The sequence below is a fragment of the Grus americana genome, chromosome 1, assembly GCF_028858705.1.
Source record: "Grus americana isolate bGruAme1 chromosome 1, bGruAme1.mat, whole genome shotgun sequence".
Taxonomy (NCBI): Eukaryota; Metazoa; Chordata; class Aves; order Gruiformes; family Gruidae; genus Grus; species Grus americana.
In genome coordinates, this window is record NC_072852.1 from 181,306,902 (window position 1) to 181,326,874 (window position 19,973).

The 19,973-nt window shown below is 36.4% G+C and overlaps 1 protein-coding gene across 2 annotated transcripts in view; it reads right to left on the reverse strand.

The window, feature by feature from the left end:
- The window catches only part of TDRD3 (tudor domain containing 3), a 119,582-nt gene that overhangs the window by 15,464 nt on the left and 84,145 nt on the right, over positions 1-19,973 (reverse strand). For both annotated transcript variants that reach the window (XM_054817631.1, XM_054817639.1), the window contains 2 exons: positions 13,020-13,855; positions 9,381-9,506 (listed from right to left, as the gene is read on the reverse strand). In XM_054817631.1, coding sequence (XP_054673606.1) covers positions 9,381-9,506; positions 13,020-13,855 — 962 coding nt within the window. The remainder of the gene's footprint in view (positions 1-9,380; positions 9,507-13,019; positions 13,856-19,973) is intronic.

Here is a 19,973-nt window from a genome sequence, read left to right on the forward strand (position 1 = left end):
GTAACAGTAACCACTATAAGGATTCACGCGCCATAAGGAGTAATGCTACTGTAACGAGTAATTGTCCCAGTTTGTGGAAAACAGCACCGAATTAAGGGTCCACCACCATCCCTCCTCTCCATATATAACTCTTAGCCCTTCCCTCTCCCCAACTTCCCCCCCACCTTTTTTTTTTTTTTTTTTTTTTTACATAAAGTATTCATACAGTTTTTCAGAACAGCAAGTTGAATGAAGACCTCTGGAAAGGTCTGTTTTTTGTTGGTAATACATATATAGTCCTAAACATAGGCAAAAGGAATACTTGCATAGTGTTGCAGAAAAATTTGAGCATTCCATTTCCTTGCACTAAGTGCACCTGTAAGCAAAACCATACACGTGCATATGGGGGGAAAAAAAGTATTTGCTGTATTATTTTAGTATGTAATCAGAAAATTCTGCCAACAAAAAAATTCAAAAAGAAAACACTAAGTGATAGTATGAGAAATTACTTAATGCTTTGCTGTGAGGGCACAAAACCATCATCAAAACCTAAACAGGGAAGGAGTGAGTTTTGGTGACATTTTAGGTGAAACAGAATGCTGTGTGCACACGCTCACCCACGATAAAATTTGGCATACAAATCCCTGTCAAACACACATGTATATCCAGTAAACAAACACCTATGTGATTTTACTTGTGAATGACCAACTGCACAAAAAAAATTTAGAAAGTAAAACATGGGAAAAAATGTAAACAAACAAATACATCCCAACTCCTAATTACAGAAAAACAAACTAAAACTGCTTACAGGTGGTGCAGGGACACAGTAATTTAAGAAAGTCTTAAAACGGCCCATGAAGCTACTCAGAATAGCCCCATTAAAAAAAAGAGTATCTTAACTTGAAAGTCAGGACCTCTACATTACATATATGCTGTATGCTTACATTGTAAAATAAAATATGCTGAATTGCACCTATTTTTAAATTGTTAACCACTACTTTAAAAAACTTAATAGACCATGTCATCCCACAAGTTCTACAACAGGATCAAAAAATTATGATGGGCAAAATATGCCTATAAAAATTCAGAAATGTTTAAACTGCTACAGGATAGAATAAAGCTCTAAAATCTAATCTTCAACAAATTTTTACATCTATACATAATTAGTCAGTAAATTAGGACCAAAGTAAAAAAAAAATAAAATCAAAACCAAAAAACCTTTTCCATGTGTAAGAAAAGCAAAAGCACTACATAGTAACACACACATACACCCCCCCCCCCTCAATTCACTCATGTTCGCAGTACCTCCCTTCCCTCCTTGATATGGAGGGAAGTCCTTTTCCAGGCTGAGAGATCAACCTTTGTTGAGTAGATCCCTCCTTTAACTGGCCTAGAACTTGTGGGAGACTCAACTCTCTCACTGGGAACTCGACTCTCTCCTCTCCCTGGACAGCGGTGATGAAACTCTCTGACTTATGATGCAATTTCCAATGGCTAGGCCTCACAACGCCCAGCAATAAGGATTGCTGATGTAAGCTAATGGGTGTCAGACATCAAAAGGAGGCTGATTACATGAACAGGGAAAACAAGACTGGAATGGGCCAAGGAAACCAAGCAAGAAGAGAAACCCTACCAAGTCTGCATCCAGTATCTTGTAAAATTTTACTTTCAGCTTTAGCACTAAAGAAGGTTCACCATCACTGGTCTAGAGTGAAAAGGTACACTGAGGGAGCTCTGTCAGGAAAGGAACAAAAATTACTGCAGTAGCTAAACACCACTGTTCTAATTTTCTCCTACATGCCATTTAACCCACAGTGGAAGTCCTATATGAGCAAATCTAATGTAGAGGAAGAACAAAAATGCCCAGGAGATCAGAAAACTGATCAACACAAGGCACAAATTAAAAAAGGAAACAAAATACTATGACATAACTACATAAATCTTTTCAGTAAAATAAATAATATGTACTGAAATGAACCTACATGAAATAAGCTCTCCAGATTTCCAGTAAGAAGTCAGAAATAACATTTCCAGCTAGGTACTAATGAAAATACTTGACAAGTATAGGGTAATGAAAGAACAAAACCAAAAAAATACCACTGATAAATGTGCTTCCCAAGCATAGGATAACCTGAAACAATCTTTCTGAGCAATGAAGGTATTTCCTGATATCGTCCTGCATGATAGCATGCCAAGTTAGAAGACCCTATGATGTTTGATGTTCAGTGTGTGGGATGTACAAAATAAATGCACAAAATATGGAAAAAAAACCCCTCTATATAGCCCTCACATATTTATTGCTTTGTTGTTAACCAACTCTTGCTCTCATTAGACAAACAGGTATTCTACTTTGGCAAAGAGCTCTTCAACACCACACTTGATTTTTAAAAGGAAGATGTAATTAATTTCAAAATCTTTGACATTCTACCCCTCCCAGTAACTTAGAACAATTATTCAGTTTTATATTTAGAAAAAATGCATCTTGACTAACTTAGCAAAGATATTAAATGCTTTGTGTAAGTTTGAAGCAAATACTACTTCTCCAAAACTCTGAAAATCTAGATATACCAACCAAGTACTGAGAAGGCAAGCAAATCTTGTAGGAAAGATGCCAAACCGAAACATTTCCTCTTCTGTTTATGGTCTCTAAAGATATTCTGAGAAGATCTGATTAATTGATGCTATTTCTTTGACAATGTGAACAATTATGTCTAGCTCAGACATCCATACGCACTCAAAAATAGTCTGTAAATGTCTCTCTTGGGACATGAAAGAAACCTGCAAATGATATTACTAATACGAAGAAAATAAAACATGAGTAGAGCCCTTGTCATTGTTACAAACCTTATAAAATTTACTCTAAGTAAGCCAACAGAAGTAGAAAAACACATCTCACCCTCCTCAACCCAAAAAACCCCAACCAATTGACAAAAAAAAAACTCCAAAAGGATTAATTTCATGTGCTTTAACATTTATAAAGAAAACACAAATCACCTTTCTGCAAAAAATTGTTTTCACAGCCAACTTAGTTTTAGTTCTTACATTATGGAAAATTTCTTTTTTACAGATATTCCTACCAATAACACTTGCAAGTCATCAAACAAGGAAAAAAAAACCCAAGCATTCCTGACATTAACCATGCCTGTAACAAGGAAACTTCAGTACATTAAATAATGTGTCTATTCAACATGTACTATATACACTAAGAGGCCACATACCCCACTACAAATTAGGTTTGTCATAGCTTCTCTTTTGTGATACCAAGCCAACAGTATCATGTGTCTCTTCCCTAGAAAGCAATCAGTCAGGAATACTACATTTATTCCTCCAGTTTCCTCTTTAATTAAAATCGTTTTAATTCATCTATTAAACATGGACAAACTCAGAACATCGAAATAAGAAGAGAAATGGTGATGCCAGTAATAGTCCAGACATTTTTATCCATCTAACTTCTTTTATATGCTCAACATGTTCAATTTCTGCACATGCCATACAAAGAAATCCAAGCACAAAATCTTTCAGAAGTCTGAAAACAAGAATATGAAAAACTTTCATCACATGACAACAGGATCAAACGTAATACATAAAACAGGTTAAGCTATGCTATCTCAAAACAAAATTGCAAGTCACTTTAAAGGAAGGTGTTTAGTGAGGAACAATCGCTCTCAAAATAAACAACTTAAGGAGCCCATATGCAGTCTCCAAATAATAATTGTCATTCTATGCAATTACATGTAATAACAAGGCACAGGGGGGAAGGAGGAGGGGAAGGAAAAGAACAGTGTAATACTCCAAGTATCCTGCTTTAACTGTCACAAGTTTTCTCATCACTACAAACTCCGAGAAGAATGTGTCCTTAATCTGATTTGTACAGCTGGCAACACTTTGCAATGATATCTCATAGTCTGGTGAATATGAAATGCTCACGTGGAAGACTCAAACATATTTTGCAATGCCTAATGCTGCAGACAGAAAATTGAAAGACATTGTTAAATGCCCGTTTACTTTAAATTACCTCCTCTCAACCGAAATTTGCCTGCTTTTAGTTTATGAAAAAGTAAAATGCAGTTCCTTAAGCACCCTTAAATGTCAGTTATTACACTTCAAATAAGGGCCAGTAACTTTCAGAGGAATAGTTAAGTTGTGATCATCTGTCTCTATTCCAACATGGATACGCCAAGCTAAAGTCTGAAAAACCATGTAGTTTCTCAGAGGATAGAGGTGCTAAAGAAAAATACTTAGTACTTTATCAGGATAAATGCTTTCCACAACACTTGTCTCTAAACACTGCCTCTTAAAAGAAGGCTGGGGAAATAAATGAATTACATAATTATCCTTACAGAACCAGAAGGTTAATTCCATGTAAAGGCATGTATGACGACTCTCTGCAAAAGACGTGATGGAATTTAAGGCAACATTTCCAGTAAGTAAAAAAGTCTCTGGTAAGAAAATTTAAAAAAAAAAAGTTTAGGACAGACTGTGAAAAGTAATTTTTCAGCCTGGCAGGACAGAGGCAACTGAAATCACTGCACTGGTGAGACAGAAAATGAGGCACATCCCAACAACATAGCTGCCTAAATCTAAAGTGTTTTAATAAAGAAAAAAGAAATCCACACTAGTAACTTTTTAGATTAAAATTAATTAATAAATATGCACCACCACTCAGGAAGAAGGGTAGTCCAAAATACTCAGCCTTCATTTAATTCATTTAGTCACTGGGTAATTATGAGCTGTAAAATTATTGCAGGAATTTTCCTAACAGTACAGAAGCCAAAGAACAAAAGACATCAAAATCTTGCCTGATGCAACTATTCAGGGACATTTTTTCTACAGTAATCTTAGAACTGGTTGACGGCATAATTCTCTTTTAACAGCCTTGTTTTAGTATAGTCAATGAGGACAGAAGCTATATAAGAAATCCAACCAAGACATATTTATCTACTACACCTACTCAATTATTCAATGGGAAAGACTTCCTGCTTGACACACAACACAAGATGATAGTGTGATGCCAAGGCCATCCAGGCCAAAGAGCCATAAAGAAATGGCACCCTATCCTTCAAGTAAGTATTTGCCTGTCATAAATCAAGGCACTGGAACAAGCTCAAAACCTCCCTAAAACAGATTGGCAAAAGTCTTCTCCAGCTTAAAGAAGTACCTGTAAGCCTTTACCATTTAGTGGTTTTCAGTGTTGCTCTTTACACTGCTGAAGAGAGGTTTGAATGACTTGAGAAAACTCAGTTTACTACCTTACTTACCTGAAATAAAGGACAGGTATAAGAAAGCCTTGAACGATAGTTTAAGATAATTCAACACCTGTAGAAGCTCTTAGAGTTCTGTGAGGTACAAGACACGACATTACCAAATTTGAGCTCCCAAATGTCTGTTGGCATGAATTAACTGTAGTCCACGACCCTTTGCTATTTTCTTTCCTCAACTCATTCCTTACTGGAGGAACGAATTGAGGAAAGCTGCAAAGTGGTTTTTCAGTTGCCACAGACCAAAAAAGATTACAGAAGAACTACGATTACACATACCTTAGTAATAATTTTTGCCTTCTTACCTCTTTAGGCAGAAATACAGTGCAAGATACAGGAAAGGGAAACTAAGCTAAACTACAGACTTCATTTCATAATTAGTATTTTTAAGTGAATTACTGTAGTAAGTTCATAGGAATTCTAGGTTGTTTTAAGAGCAATCAGAACAAGGCCATAACATATATAGGTGGGAAAACTACAATCTTTATTTCCTTCATATAATAACAGAAAACTAAAAAGAAGGGTAATTGTAGTGTAAATGGTGGAACAACGCCTATCACGTGACTAAGGAAATGCAAGATGGAAAAGAGAAAGCAAGGACTTGGCTTTGGGGAAAAATGCCACAAGATAAGCACTTAGCCTACACATTTTCATAATTTATTAAGGAAAAAAAATCCTACAAGTTAGAGAATAAAATTAAGACTTAAAGTTTAAAGTATTATCTTGACTTTATTTAATTTTTTTTCCACAGAACAAACTACTAAGTGAGTCAGGAAAGCCCTTAATGTTCCATGCTTTTCAGTTGTTAGTATAATCTTACATGTTTTACAAGAAAAACAAGCAGTTCTTATTTCTAACAATGGCTTTGCAATTAATTTTTTCATTGGGATAATAATATTTTCATTAAGTGATCCCCGCTACATTGAGGGAAATAGAAGGATACAGTATTGTAGTGTTACATACAAGATACTCAGAAGCACTCTAAAACAGTGGAATCCAAATATAATTTTATTATTAAAAATATTTATGAATTGCATACTTAAGACATATTTTGCAAGCACTAAGAAAAAACAGTTTTAGTGTTCTTACATATATTTATATGGGTATTGTACGTGATTATGAAAAAAACCCACTAGCTTTTTGATTTAGCTTATTTAAAACACAGTTTTATCTCCTATCCTTCTAGCCATCAGAAAGATAAATAGCAGCATGTTAGGTTTCAGAGGGACTAAAAACAAACTCAGGGCAAACTGGGTGACAGACAGTATACAATCAATTATCAAGATCATCTAGTAACACTGTTTCCACTGAAGTGGAAAGCACAATGTACCCTGAGAATATCAGGCATATTCAATCTACAGTCAAAGAAAAAAAAAAAAAACCAAACCAAAAAACCAACAACCAACCCCAAAAAACCCCAAACAAAACCCACCAAACCCACAAAACTTGTACCAATGCAGTGCAGTTCGGCATTAAAGAGTCAGCACGAATAGAGAGCAGAATGTTAAACAGCAGGGGGCAAAGAGAAAATGGAATTACATTAAACCTATTAATAATGTAAAGAATTTTCATTAATTTACTGGTTTTTATAATTATAAAGGTTGCCAAAAGTAGACCAGAAGCTCAGGTGCTTAAACAATAAGTCATGTCATTAATATAAAGTTACTGTGATAATTTTGGCTGTTTTTTCAAGTGACTAGTTGAACAACTTTTTGCTTTTTTTTTTTTCTTCCTTTCCTCCCAGTGGTATACTTTCACCAGTTTATATTTGTTGGAAAAAAAAAATTAAATTCAACACACGAGTACCAAAAAGTGTGCTGGAGAAAACAGTACAGAATAATCAATTCTTACATATACACTAAATTTCTGCCTTTAAGTCAATTCACTAAATCTTTTCTAAATAGCAACAACTCTTTCAAAAAGGAGTTTGAAAAACTGGCAATATTAGGACAACGGAACTCACATACAGTGTATTTCCACATTAGTAACGAGCCTTCAGTACAGACAGCTAAGAAAGACTTAGATATCTGGAAGTTACCTGGAAGGACTGAAATAAATCTCAGCATAACACTTCTAATAAAACAAATTCATAGTTGCTGATAACATCAATCAGTTAAAGGAAAGTAATTATTTAAGTCTGTTTAAAATCTGTTTTGTTCTCTTCTAAAGAGGAAATATCACCAAGTTACTTAAATCTTATGACAAAGAATTAAGTATTAAGCAGCATGAGAACTTCATTTTGCATTTGCATGTGCTATCTAGATTTATATATTAATATGAACACTGAGACAAAGAAAAGCGACCAACAGTGTTCGACTTAAAAGACAAACCTGAGTATCAGAGCACGACTCCAATGGGCGATTAAGAACTACAAATGCATAGAAAACTAAAGTTAGCATCCAAACACAAAAAAGTCAAGAGGAAGATGCTAATTAACCTTCTCCTGCAAAAATCCTATAGCTCCAACGACCTTTCAGCAACAAAACAGTAAATCCTCAGAAAGAAACCATAAAAAAAAATTTACTGTGGAGATGTTGGTTGGCATTTATCTTATATAACCATAATGATCTAAATTTAGTTTGAATTTGCACTATTCACCCAGGCTCCTTTGAGAGGAAAAAAGAACCTTGTGAAAGATACCTTTCATTTCTGAATGGACTGAAAGGTTCTTGAAAAATCCTTATTTCTCCATAGTAACACCTGAGGAAACCTCAATGACTATCAGGATCCAGCATGCTGTTAGGACTATGCTACTTCAGCGACAGAATTGCCTCTCTGTCTTGTGTCAGCTTTAACAAACTAACTCTGAAATAAAACAAATGAAATTGGGCGGGGGGGAAAAAGTGGTCCATCTCATTCGACTCATCCTGTGGCTACACGACTGATGATCCAACATAGGAGGAGAGAAACACATGGTCAGAGATAGGCAGAAGAGGCAGGAAGAAGGACCGCTGCTTCAGGTTGGCACCTCACTACTAGATCAACTTCATCTTAATACCAGCTCAGGTTCTCAGACTGCAAGTGCTAACTTTCAGAGGGTTAAAGTAAAATAAAAGCCGCTCCTCAAGACTGTAATCAAAAGTGTGAAGAAAAGGCTGATTATTAACCCAGAAAAAGGGTCAAAGTACATTCATACAGTAAGACACTAGCACCTTACAGCTCAGCTATTGGGATAAAAAGAAAAAAAATTAAAAAGGTAAATTTTCGTAGAAACATCAATGCATCAGCTGGGAAGAGCTTCAGATATCTTTTTATTACAAAAAGGCCATCTCAGAGGCCGTAAGGGCATCTGAGAGCTACAGCAAGAACACAAGTTAAAAGACCACTGGCAGGAAACAGTAGTTGACTGTTCAGCCTCTGCAGCAGTAGTAATATGGCTAAATGACCCAGAGGTAAGAAACAAAAATAAGCACAGTCAACTAACCATTAAGGAATCTATATACAAATACTTTTTGTGTAGCTTTTTATATTAAGAGTAAACAGCAAAGAATTGTGCACTCCTGATTAAAAAAATAAATAAATAAACAAAATGCACCTCTATTTCCATGACATTCACAAAAAAAGCCTTTTGAAATTTCCAACTTCCATAAGGCTAATACATTCTAAACCTCATAAAACAGATTTCGAGGCATACACCTCCACCACAATATTTGGCAAAGAAGAAACCACTAAAACAAGAATAAAATCATGATACAAAATCAAGTGATACAGATGTCTATTTTTAGCCATACATACACATGTAGTAAAAACCTTCAGAATATATATTTTAAAAGGCTGTTTCCTAACCTTTACAGAACAACATACAATGTACACAAAATGAAACAGAAAACTGTGTTTAATAGAGTAAGCAACAAGTTTTAGAGTGAAAATATTCATAAAACTGTTTGGCTGACAGGTCAATTATTCATTTTCAAACAATACAATTGAAATTTATTATACAGGAAGAATACTACACAATAATACACTTTTATGAAGTTTCATATAGACAACTAACAGTTGAGATTTTGTTAGTGCATTTGCTTAACTATTTTCCTACACATGCGATTAGCACTCTTTGCATGAGTAGGCACTAACTTCTGAAGGGTTACCTATTTTGTACAGGCTATGTAGTTTATATTTTTAATACAATTTTTTATCACATACCCATGTGTCTGCATGAACAGGTCTGATGTTGCTGAGAAGCACCTCTTCGTAATTTCCATAATCACAGAATTTAACAACTGCAGTTGTCCCAGAAGAATGGAGAGCTTCAATTTCTGCCCGGTAGAACTTAAAAGAGAAATTTTCAAAGGTCATAAAATACTACCTGAAATACCCCAAACAGCTTAACAACTACCTTTTTGCATAAATATATACATATATTTAGTCTTACTCGCTATTAAATTTTGAATAAGATTTGTACCAGCTATTAAACCAGATGTATTAAACTTTCACATGGTAGACTGAAAGGATGCAGTAGGAAGTATTCAGAATACTCATTGAGAAAATATGCAGCTTACAAAATTAGACTGAACATTTAAAAGACTTGTTTTCACTTCTCTGAAAGCAGAACAAATTCATAACACAAATGCTGTTGTATACAGAGAAGTGTTACTGCAAGACTTTTTCTGAAAATACATATATCAGTAATTGCCTATCACCCATACACACTGTACATAAACACATAATAAAATATGATAAACATGTTAAAATTTCCACTTCAAAGAGTCCTTTCTCTAAACAAAAAACCTTGATTTTTTGACACATATGTAAACACAGATCATCTTTCTTGAAGATATGAAATCACTTCTATCTTACTGAATGCAAAGAAATCACTGCCTCCTAACATGGTTAAGCTCAGTACTGTATTTTATCATCACATTTCAAAGTTGTCCTAGATGTGAGCAGCAGCATTTATTATAATTATAAAAAAACCAATAACCCTCAAAATGTGATGAATACTTTTCAGATAACAGTCTGCGATTACCTCGTATCTACTTATTTTGCAAGTTTCATACTTTCCAGAATTTCAAAAACTCATCTCATAGTAATGCAAATATGCTTCTCAAAAATAGGAAACAATTCCATAATATGCCGTTATATTTCATACTAATCCATCCATCCGAGCTACATATTCCTATTTCCAAGAGTCAATTTACTATATGTTACCACTACCAAAAATGTTGCATGCCTTAACATGCTTTAGTCATACATACAAAAGAGAGAAAAATAAAGTCATGCTGCTGAGCTAATACTACCTACTTCCTGTAAAAAATAAGAAAAAAAAGTAAAAAACCTTAAATGATTAACATAAAATAAACAACAAAAAAGACAGAAACTGGTGGGAATAAAATCTATTCAAAGAACAGTAATATTTAAGGTAGTTCTAAGATTATCAGAAAGGGTCAAAACCTGAAGAAATTAGCCAAGAAGAGTGACAGAGAACTCCTGAACAGATAACAACAAATCAAAGAAAATGACCTAAAACTTTCCTAGCAAAGGAGCAGAAAATGAAAGTGTCTTGCTGCAAGAGAAATATTATTAATAGAAAAAACAGCTGAAGAGGAGGTATTTAAACTTTTAAAAATCAGTAAACCAAAACTATAATGCGGCATAACTCATTTGTTCCACAAGTTCTTCAGCTAATAGTCTACTAGTGATAATAAAAAACCCCCACTTTCTGCTTTTTTCTTTCTGTGATGATTTAAAAAAAAATAAAACCTCGTTTTTGTATTTTAACAGCCCTGTTCCTGCAGACTGTGATCTTCCCTTGTGCTACTCAAGGTTGTATGCTGACTTATTCTAGAATAAAGCATTACATGTCTACCATGACAGACTATTCTAGATAGCACAGCATCCTGTGTCTTGATCCTTGGAAAAGAATATGGGCACCTAGATCCATATTCATCCCGTCAAATTTTTGGCACTAAAATGAGGGAGCTGGCATACTGAGGGATCTAGTGAAAGTGCTCACCAAGCCACTTTCCATCATTTATCAGGAGTCTCGGATGACTGGGGAGGTCCCAGTTGACTGGAGGGTAGCTGATATGACACTCATGTACTAGAAGGGCCAGAAGGAGGATCCAGAGAACTACAGGCCTGTCAGTCTGACCTCAGTGCCAGAGAATGCTATGGCGCTGATCATTTTGAGTGCCATCATACAGCACATACAGGACAACCAGGTGATCAGGCCCAGTCAGCATGGGTTTATGAAAGGCAGGTCCTGCTTCACGAACCTGATCTCCTTCTATGACAAGGTGACCCACTTAGGATGTTGTCTACCTAGACTTTAGTAAAGCCTTTGACACCATCTCCCACAGCATTCTCCTAGACAAACTGGCTGCTCATGGCTTTGGAAGAGTGTACTCTTTGCTGGGTAAAGAACTGGCTGGATGGCCGGGCCCAAACAGTTGTGGTGAATGGAGTTAAATCCAGTTGGTGGCCAGTCACTAGTGGTGTTCCCCAGGGCTCAGCAGTGGGGCCAGTTCTCTTTAATATCTTTGTCAATGATCTGGAAGAGGGGATCAAGTGTGCCCTCAATAAGTTTACAGACGACACCAAGTTGTGCGGGAGTGTTGATCTGCTGGAGGGTAGGAAGGCTCTACAGAGGAATCTGCACAGGCTGGAGGGATGGGCCAAGGCCAGCTGTGTGGAGTTCAACAAGGCTCAGTGCCAGGTCATGCACTTGGGTCACCTGCAATGCTGCAGGCTTGGGGATGAGTGGCTGGAAAGTTGCCAAGGGTTGAAGGAGTAGTTTGAAAAGGGCCTAGGGGTGTTGGTTGACATCCTGCACTTGGGTCACAACAACCCCATGCAACACCACAGGCTTGGGGAAGAGTGGCTGGAAAGCCGCCTGGCGGAAAAGGACCTGGGGGTGTTGGTTGACAGCTGGCTGAATATGAGCCAGCAGTGTGCCCAGGTGGCCAAGAAGGCCAACAGCATCCTGGCCTGTATCAGAAATAGCGTGGCCAGCAGGACTAAGGAAGTGATTGTCCCCCTGTACTCAGCACTGGTGAGGCTGCACCTCAAGTACTGTGTTCAGTTTTGGGCTCCTCACTAGAAGAAAAACATTGAGGTGCTGGAGCGTGTCCAGAGAAGGGCAATGAAGTTGTTGAAGGGTCTAGAGCAGAGGTCTTATGAGGAGTGGCTGAGGGAACTGGGGTGGTTTAGTCTGGAGAAAAGGGGGCTGAGGGGAGACCTTATTGCTCTCTACAGCTACCTGAAAGGAGGTTGTAGCCAGGTGGGTGTTGGTCTCTTCTCCCAAGTAACTGGTGATAGGACAAGAGGAAATGGCCTCAAAGTTGTGCCAGGGGAGGTCTGAATTGCATATTAGGAAAAGTGTCTTCCCTGCAAGGGTTGTCAGTCATTGGAACCATCCCTGGAGGTATGTGCAGATGTGATGCTTAGTGAAATGGTTTAGTGGTGGACTTGGCAGTGTTAGGCTTACAGTTGGACTTGATGATCTTAAAGGTCTTTTCCACCCAAAACGATTCTATGGTTCTATGATTCTGTAAGTCAAATGCTTCAGTTAGGAGCTTAGTCATCCTAAACCCCACCTAAATGAGAGAAACAATCACCTTCAAGATGACTGAATTTAAGCGCTTAAAGTTTCATGCAATGAACACAAGCCACATAGCTCATAAATAAAATTAAAAAATAGAACAAGTAGCTAGACAAGAGGCACACTACACACCTATGAACAAAGCTCCGTGATTCTGTGCTGGCATGCTAAATCTCCCAACATGTACGTAAGAAAACGTTAAATGTACAATTTGTGGTACTTCTCATTTAGCAAAGGCATACCTTGTTGTCCTCCCAATAAAGAGCAAAACATTCATCCCCTGGTCTCCAACTTTTTCCATACTCCACGTGAATCGATGGTTCTAATATTTTCTCTGGTTTGATGGGCCCAGATCTCCTTTTGGGACCAGTGTTGTAATATAACATTTTATCATCAAAAGATGGGATTGTAGTGGGTCCTGATGATTTGATAGGTCCTACTCGTCTTCCTTTCTGATGATGTTCAGTATCTCCATTTGGTACAGCATTAAAATTATCAGTTCTACCAGGATTTTGGTAATCATTATTAACATCAAAATGTCGCTCACTTTTTACCATAAAGGCTTCGCTACTTATTGTCCGTGCCTTCCTATCACAAAAATTTTCAGAATTATGTATTTGGTTTTCCCTTTTCCCGCGTTTCTGGTTATTGTTGTCTGTAGTATCTTGAGCAGAGTTCTCCTTGAATTCTGTGAAAGACACCCCTTTTCCTACTCTGTTTTGCATATTGTTATCCCTTTTTTTGAAAGTAATATCACTCTGGTGAGTAGCTACGGGATAACCCATATCCTTTGGTCTGTCATTTCTAGGATAATGTCTGTCACTCTTATTTTTTTCATCTGTCCAATGTTCTAAAGAGTTGTGCCTTTCAGGACCTCTGTTTCTTGGTAACCCACCACTTTCCAAAGCCTGCCTTGAATTTTGAATATCCCTTTGAAAACGAGGGGGTTTCTCATTCCTTGGTTGTCTCATGTCATTGCGAGAAATGTGTCTTGAATGATTCTCTTTGATGCCATTCTGTTCTGTATTCATAACTTTGTGCTGTATTTGATGTGGTGGCTGAAATTGCAATTTTGGTTCTACAAAGAAAAAAAATTATTTCAATTAGTAACATATTTCACACAAACATATTTTAGAAATACTGTTTCAGATCCTAACTGATAAAGCAACATTATTATTTAGACAAGTATGCAGTATTTACCTTTGTGATGCAGAAATGGAACGGTACACGGAAAATTTAGCAAAGACACTCGAACTGTAATTCGTAGTTACTGGAAAACATATGTTACTCTGGGCTGTACTTAGAAACAAACCACCTACCAGTATGAGAAAAGCTGGGTATAAATTTCCAAGAGGTTACTCATTTCTCCCTATGGACATCAATAACTCATTTGAGTCACAGCAATTTAAGACAGAAAAATAGAATTCCAACATGGAGAAAGGAAGAGGGAGAAAAATGAGGAGAAAAAAGGAATACTTTTAATCTGAATTGAAACTTTCTGTAAAAATAACCTGTTAATAACTATTCAGCATAAAAGACAAAGGCAAGAAATAGAAGTGATAAAATTAACACAGCTGACAAACTGTAGATAATGAGAATAGTAACAAAGCCCAGAACTCTGGAGACTCTGATCAATGAGCCATAACAGGAACCGCTCAAGCACTACCTTCCAGAGATTCAACCAGAACTCTTAACTGATGAAAAAAACCCCAAGATTATCATGGATCTCATGAGAAAGAGCAAACTTGCTGTGGGATGCTGGGGAGGAGGGGAATTGTGAGGATCTGTGAAACTTTTTAGGGAATTGTATTTTTTTAGGCAAACATAGAATTTTTAATGGGATGTTTAGATGAAGAGCCAAAGGACAGGAAAGATCAAGATGAATCCAGGAGGAATAAGCATGAGAAAATAAAGAAGGAATGAGATTAAGCAGGATAGTTGCACGTAAGCAGGCTCCTGGTCAATACACTTGCTGGGCCAACTCCTGCACATGATCACTGCAGCCTGTCGTCTCCTTATTAAACTTTAAAAGCACCTCTTCATATCTCCTTTACAAATGGAACATGAAAACACTGTTTTTCTTTGGTTTATATCTGTAGCTCTTCTGTAAGTATCTTCATTACACTTTTCCTCTTCTATATAATACATACCAATCTTCTAGATTTCCGTTCATCTAGAAAGGTTTATCTTCCTAATTAATTAAGTCTTCCTTCATTACATTCTTAATTTATACCTCTGCTCCTCTGGTAGTAAAATCCTTGGGCTTCCACTCTTCCTATTCCCAAACTAAATTCTCATGTCTATTCCTAATGTTTACTACACATGAAATGATTGAATTGTTTGATGACCTCTGAATGTTTACTGCCTTGTATACACCACTGAACAAATATGTGTATAATATGTATAAAATTGTAAAATACTTCATTATAAATCATCTTATTTAATAATTTGTAACATGAAATTCATTAAACAAAGTCACTCATACCGGGGTAAAGGCAGAAATGGGGTGAAGACTAGATTGGGCATATTAATATCTTGCTAGTTGGCAGGATTTTGGGATTGACTTAGAATTTAAATGGTTCTTCTCACTGGCTGTCGTTTGACCTTTTTCTAAATGAAGAAATATTTTCTGAGCTGAGATAGGGAATCACCTCAGACAGCGTCTAGTACATACAAGGATTCTCTACAACTGCAAGACTTACCTCCAAAGCATGCAAAGCAGTTATAATACTTTAGTTAAAGCCTTGAGGAAAAAAATAGAAATACATACATATTCTTCTATAATTGGAAAAAATTTACTGAAATTTCTACTTGATTTCATAACGTGTAATAAGTAATTTTAGCTATTGTCTAGGCGCCTTACTGAAAATAGCTAGTTTTACTAGACACCAAAAAATCCAGATGTAATAGATCTCTGAGCAACCTACTTCTGTCACACAGCTGAAGAGACCTTCTCTTTCTACTCTTCTTCCACCTCTGTGACCTGCTTTCCAATAAAAAGTTACAAGCATTCTCACGTGAGAGAATATTTTCTGTCTTTAGAAAGGCAATATTAATATTCAAAATTTAGAAAGAAAGAATTCAGAACTCAAATGCTATTCATCTACTTCATAAGAATTACCCGTAAAATAGGACTTTAAGAAGTCTCATTTAGGGTTATAACCCACTATTCCACAAAGAAGCATGGAGATTTAAAAGAGAGTAACTGCTAACAAAAAAATAGCAACACATGTAAACACTGGCATGACTAGCTCCACCCAGAACTAAGTGGGTAGGAAGAATTTCTATTAGCTCCTTTTTTTCAAGCAACAGAAATTTTAATAGTACACGTTAATAAAAAAGGCCATCTGCTACAGATCGATTAAACAACAACAAATTTCTAATATATCAGTTGCAGGAGTAGGACTATTGGATGATCAAATAAGTTATTTCTACCCAACATAATGTGATCATGATACAAAAGCAACAAGCTTGACTTTAAAGCGCGTTGGCACTTTTGGTTACAGAATTTTTTTAAGTAGCATGGGAAAATTAAAATCATCATAGAATGGTTTAGGTTAGAAGGGACCTCAAAGATCATCTCGCTCCAACCCCCCTGCCATGGGCAGTGACACCTTCCACTAGACCAGGTTGCCCAAAGCCTAAACTAAATGTTAGCATGGAAAGAGACTAGAGAATTTCAAAACAGTGAACAAGCACCTTTTTTTCTAGGTCTATTTACTGTGACATGCAAAAGCTGCTCACAACACACCTGAAATTTTCCCACTCTAACCTTAAGATATATAAAATCTAGCAAAGTGACATCTTCTACGAAGATGTAGTTACTGTGCTAAAAGCTTCCCAGGGGACTACATCATACACAACAGCCTTGAACGAGCAGGATGTGTTAACCGATTGTTTAACATTCAAGCATAATCCCTTCACAAATGGGAACTGTCAAATAACAGAAAATGTTACTTTGTCAACAGTAGCCAAAGAAAAAAGCCTAGAGATGAGCATATCACAGGTTCTTCAGGAATTTGTGCTGTCTGGTCTAATCAATAAAAAAAATGAAGGGAATCTAAAGCTTCTTTAATAGAAAAAGTTAAGCGATGAAGGACGTTATTCAGAGATTGCCTATTGCAGCTGCTGTTCCTTGCTTCTGCTTCTTCTTGCCCCATCTCCAACGAACCATTAGCTAATGTTCCCAAAAAGTTATAGTTCCTACAGGGCAGTAACAAACAAATATTAATTTGGCATTTAACAAGAAGATTTGGAACACTGTTCTGTCCAGTAGCAAGATACATCAGCCCATCATCATCATTGTAACCAGACATTTGGGAATGTGATCTGGAAAAAGTCCATTATGCAATTAATGACAAGGCTTTTGTCACCTGCTAGGTAGTTTTAAGATGACAACTAGTGTTTCTCAGTTTGAAACCATCACTTAGTTATTTTATTCATTTTATTTTTTGTATGTGATGACCCAAGACGACTGTACAGAACCAATCGCATTCCCTTGCTTAGAAGAAACCAGCAGGACCTGCTGCAGTTGGAAATCCCGGCCAAGGCAATTTAGAAAGCACTACTCCATGCACAATGGAATTTAACTAGTACGGTTTCTGAAGCTCTCCCATGGATTTTATCATGTTTAATAATGTGGTTAAACTCAAAAGACAGCGGCCCTTCCCATACCAGTGACAATGAGTTGGCTTTCTCCTTCCAATCCGAATTATATTTTTCTGTAACTTTATGAAAGCATGCCTTTGAGACAGCTACCCCCAGGGCATGTTCTATCTCATACTGGCCAAAAGATTAAAAAATTAGAAGGAAATTAATAATACATTTGCCCATACTTCATGTCACGGAGTAAAATTCCGGTTACTCAAAAGCTTTGTCAAGTTACTTAAATATCAATATCATTCTTTCTAAAAAATAGTAACACTGAGGAACTGGAACCTGAGTTCATGTTTCTGTTCAAATAAAATAAATACAAGCTGAGGATGATGATAATAATAAAGAAGTGACAAAAACCCAAAAACATTCTGCCATTGTGTTCACTACAAATTTGAATTTACAGGATTAAAGGACTGAAACAATTTTTTTATTATTACTCCTTAAATGTATGAAATTTGCTATATTATTCTCTCATGCATCTAAAGAGATGTTACCGACAAAATAAAAATACAAGTCTCCTGCGATATGTGACCAATGCCAACATAATACTACAACAAAAATAAGTTTGATTTTCTTGATATTCACAATCAACAGTGAATTAAATTCAATTTTTAGATGTAAAGCTGCATAATAAACATGACTATTTCACAATTTGGATCTCTTACTGTCAATAGGGCATCAGTTTCTTGAAAATACAGTTACTAAATGGTAAACTTGAAATGTTACAAATTCCCTTTAACTCCAAAAGACAGAGTCTTTTTTCCTCCCAAGTTCCCTCTCCCCAGATATTGAAGTAAATTCTGCGAGAAAGAAAGGAAACAGTTTTTAATTAGATTATATTCTATTGCCATCTTATTTCAAACCTTTAACTTATTTTGGGAATATATAAAGCATAATGGACTAAAACAAGAAAAAGACTGTTAAAATTAGACAAGATATACTAGCCTCAAATTGTCCGAACAAGATGTTACCATATAAAAACAAAACAAAAAACTCTACACATCACACATCCCATATATCTGAAGCATAAACAGTTAAGTAACAGAAGGACAGAAATTAAAATCTGAAAGCCTTGTCCTTTTGGAGATCTCTGGGGCTGGACGCCTAAAAATTTGGGTGTGTGTCCTACTTGCAATACATGCTCACTCTCCACTAAAGTCCTATTTCTTCTGAGGGAAATTTGGGTGGAGAATTAATATGAGATAGTAAGAAAACCCCTGCAAAAGGCAATTGTTTGCAAACCCTCCTACAAGGTCAGTACCTCTTTTGTCACTTATCTGCTGCAGACAACACTGGTGGTGGAGAACGTAAGGGTAACCACAGCCAAATTAGGTGGGATGCTCAAGATGCAGAGTGAGCTGAGGCAAGAGTCCACATGATACTGATGTTATACAGCATCATTCAAACCAATACAAGAATATGGTCTGTAATTATGGGATGCATATTTGAAGAAGCAAACTGATAAATTAGTTTGGTGAGAAAAGAGAGAATGCTGTCCGGAAAAAAGTCTTTGACAAGAGGCTAGAAAAGCTCAATCCACACAGCTAACAGCTGATGGATAAAAAAAGAGGTCAATTATATCTTATAAATAGCTACAAGGAAAGCCAATTTTGATAGCTCTCTATATGACAAGAAAGGCGTAATATTATACAGCAGTTAGAAGCTTAGTATAGAAAATTCAGATTAGAAGTAACGGTTGGACTTGATGATCTTAGAGGTCTTTTCCAACCTTAAAGATTCTATGATTCCATGAAATGAAAAACTTTTTAAACACTGATCTTTAATTGCTGAAACAATTAACCTTGGCGTAGAATTAATTCATCACATTTAAATCATAACTGCATGTCTAAATTTGTATTTCAGTCAAAGTCTAATTATTGGAGCAAGAAACAGAGACTATACCCCATGACTTTCTCCCTTCTCCTGAAGTGACCCCTGCTAACACACTAAACAGACATGCTACCTCTCACTTGCTTTTTCTGTGATCCCATTAATGTTGCAGTTTGTTCCACAGGAGGTTCATTTTAACAGGAAGAGCATGAAATGTCCACCCCAAGCACAGCCTGTCTCTTGGGAGAACTGAAGAGGCAATTCTGCACAATCTGAAACTGAAATGGTTGTGGCCACCTGCGTCCTGCGTTAATGCTCTAACCAAAACTATTACTATGTTTCTCACTGCCTACCCCATTTAATAACAAATAAATAAATTATTATTAAAAAGTTGATCTTTGCTTGAGTTTCTCAAAGACGCAGATGTCTGCCAAAAGCTTTTATGGTTTTGGATCCTGAGCAGATGGAAGCACCAGCCTGTTCTCAGTCCCTAAGAACCAAAGAGAGAGAAAGTATCTGAAACACGTCTGGCTCTCAGCATTTTGTCCATGATTCCTTAATTCTATAGTCAGAGCTCTTGGCACTGTTTTGTTCTCCCTGATAATCCTTGTGTTTATTTATTTAAGCTGGGAAAGATGGAGGAATTGTTCCTCATAACAAAAGAAAAATAAGATTAATGGAAAAAATCTTTTGTGTTTAGTAGCAGAAAT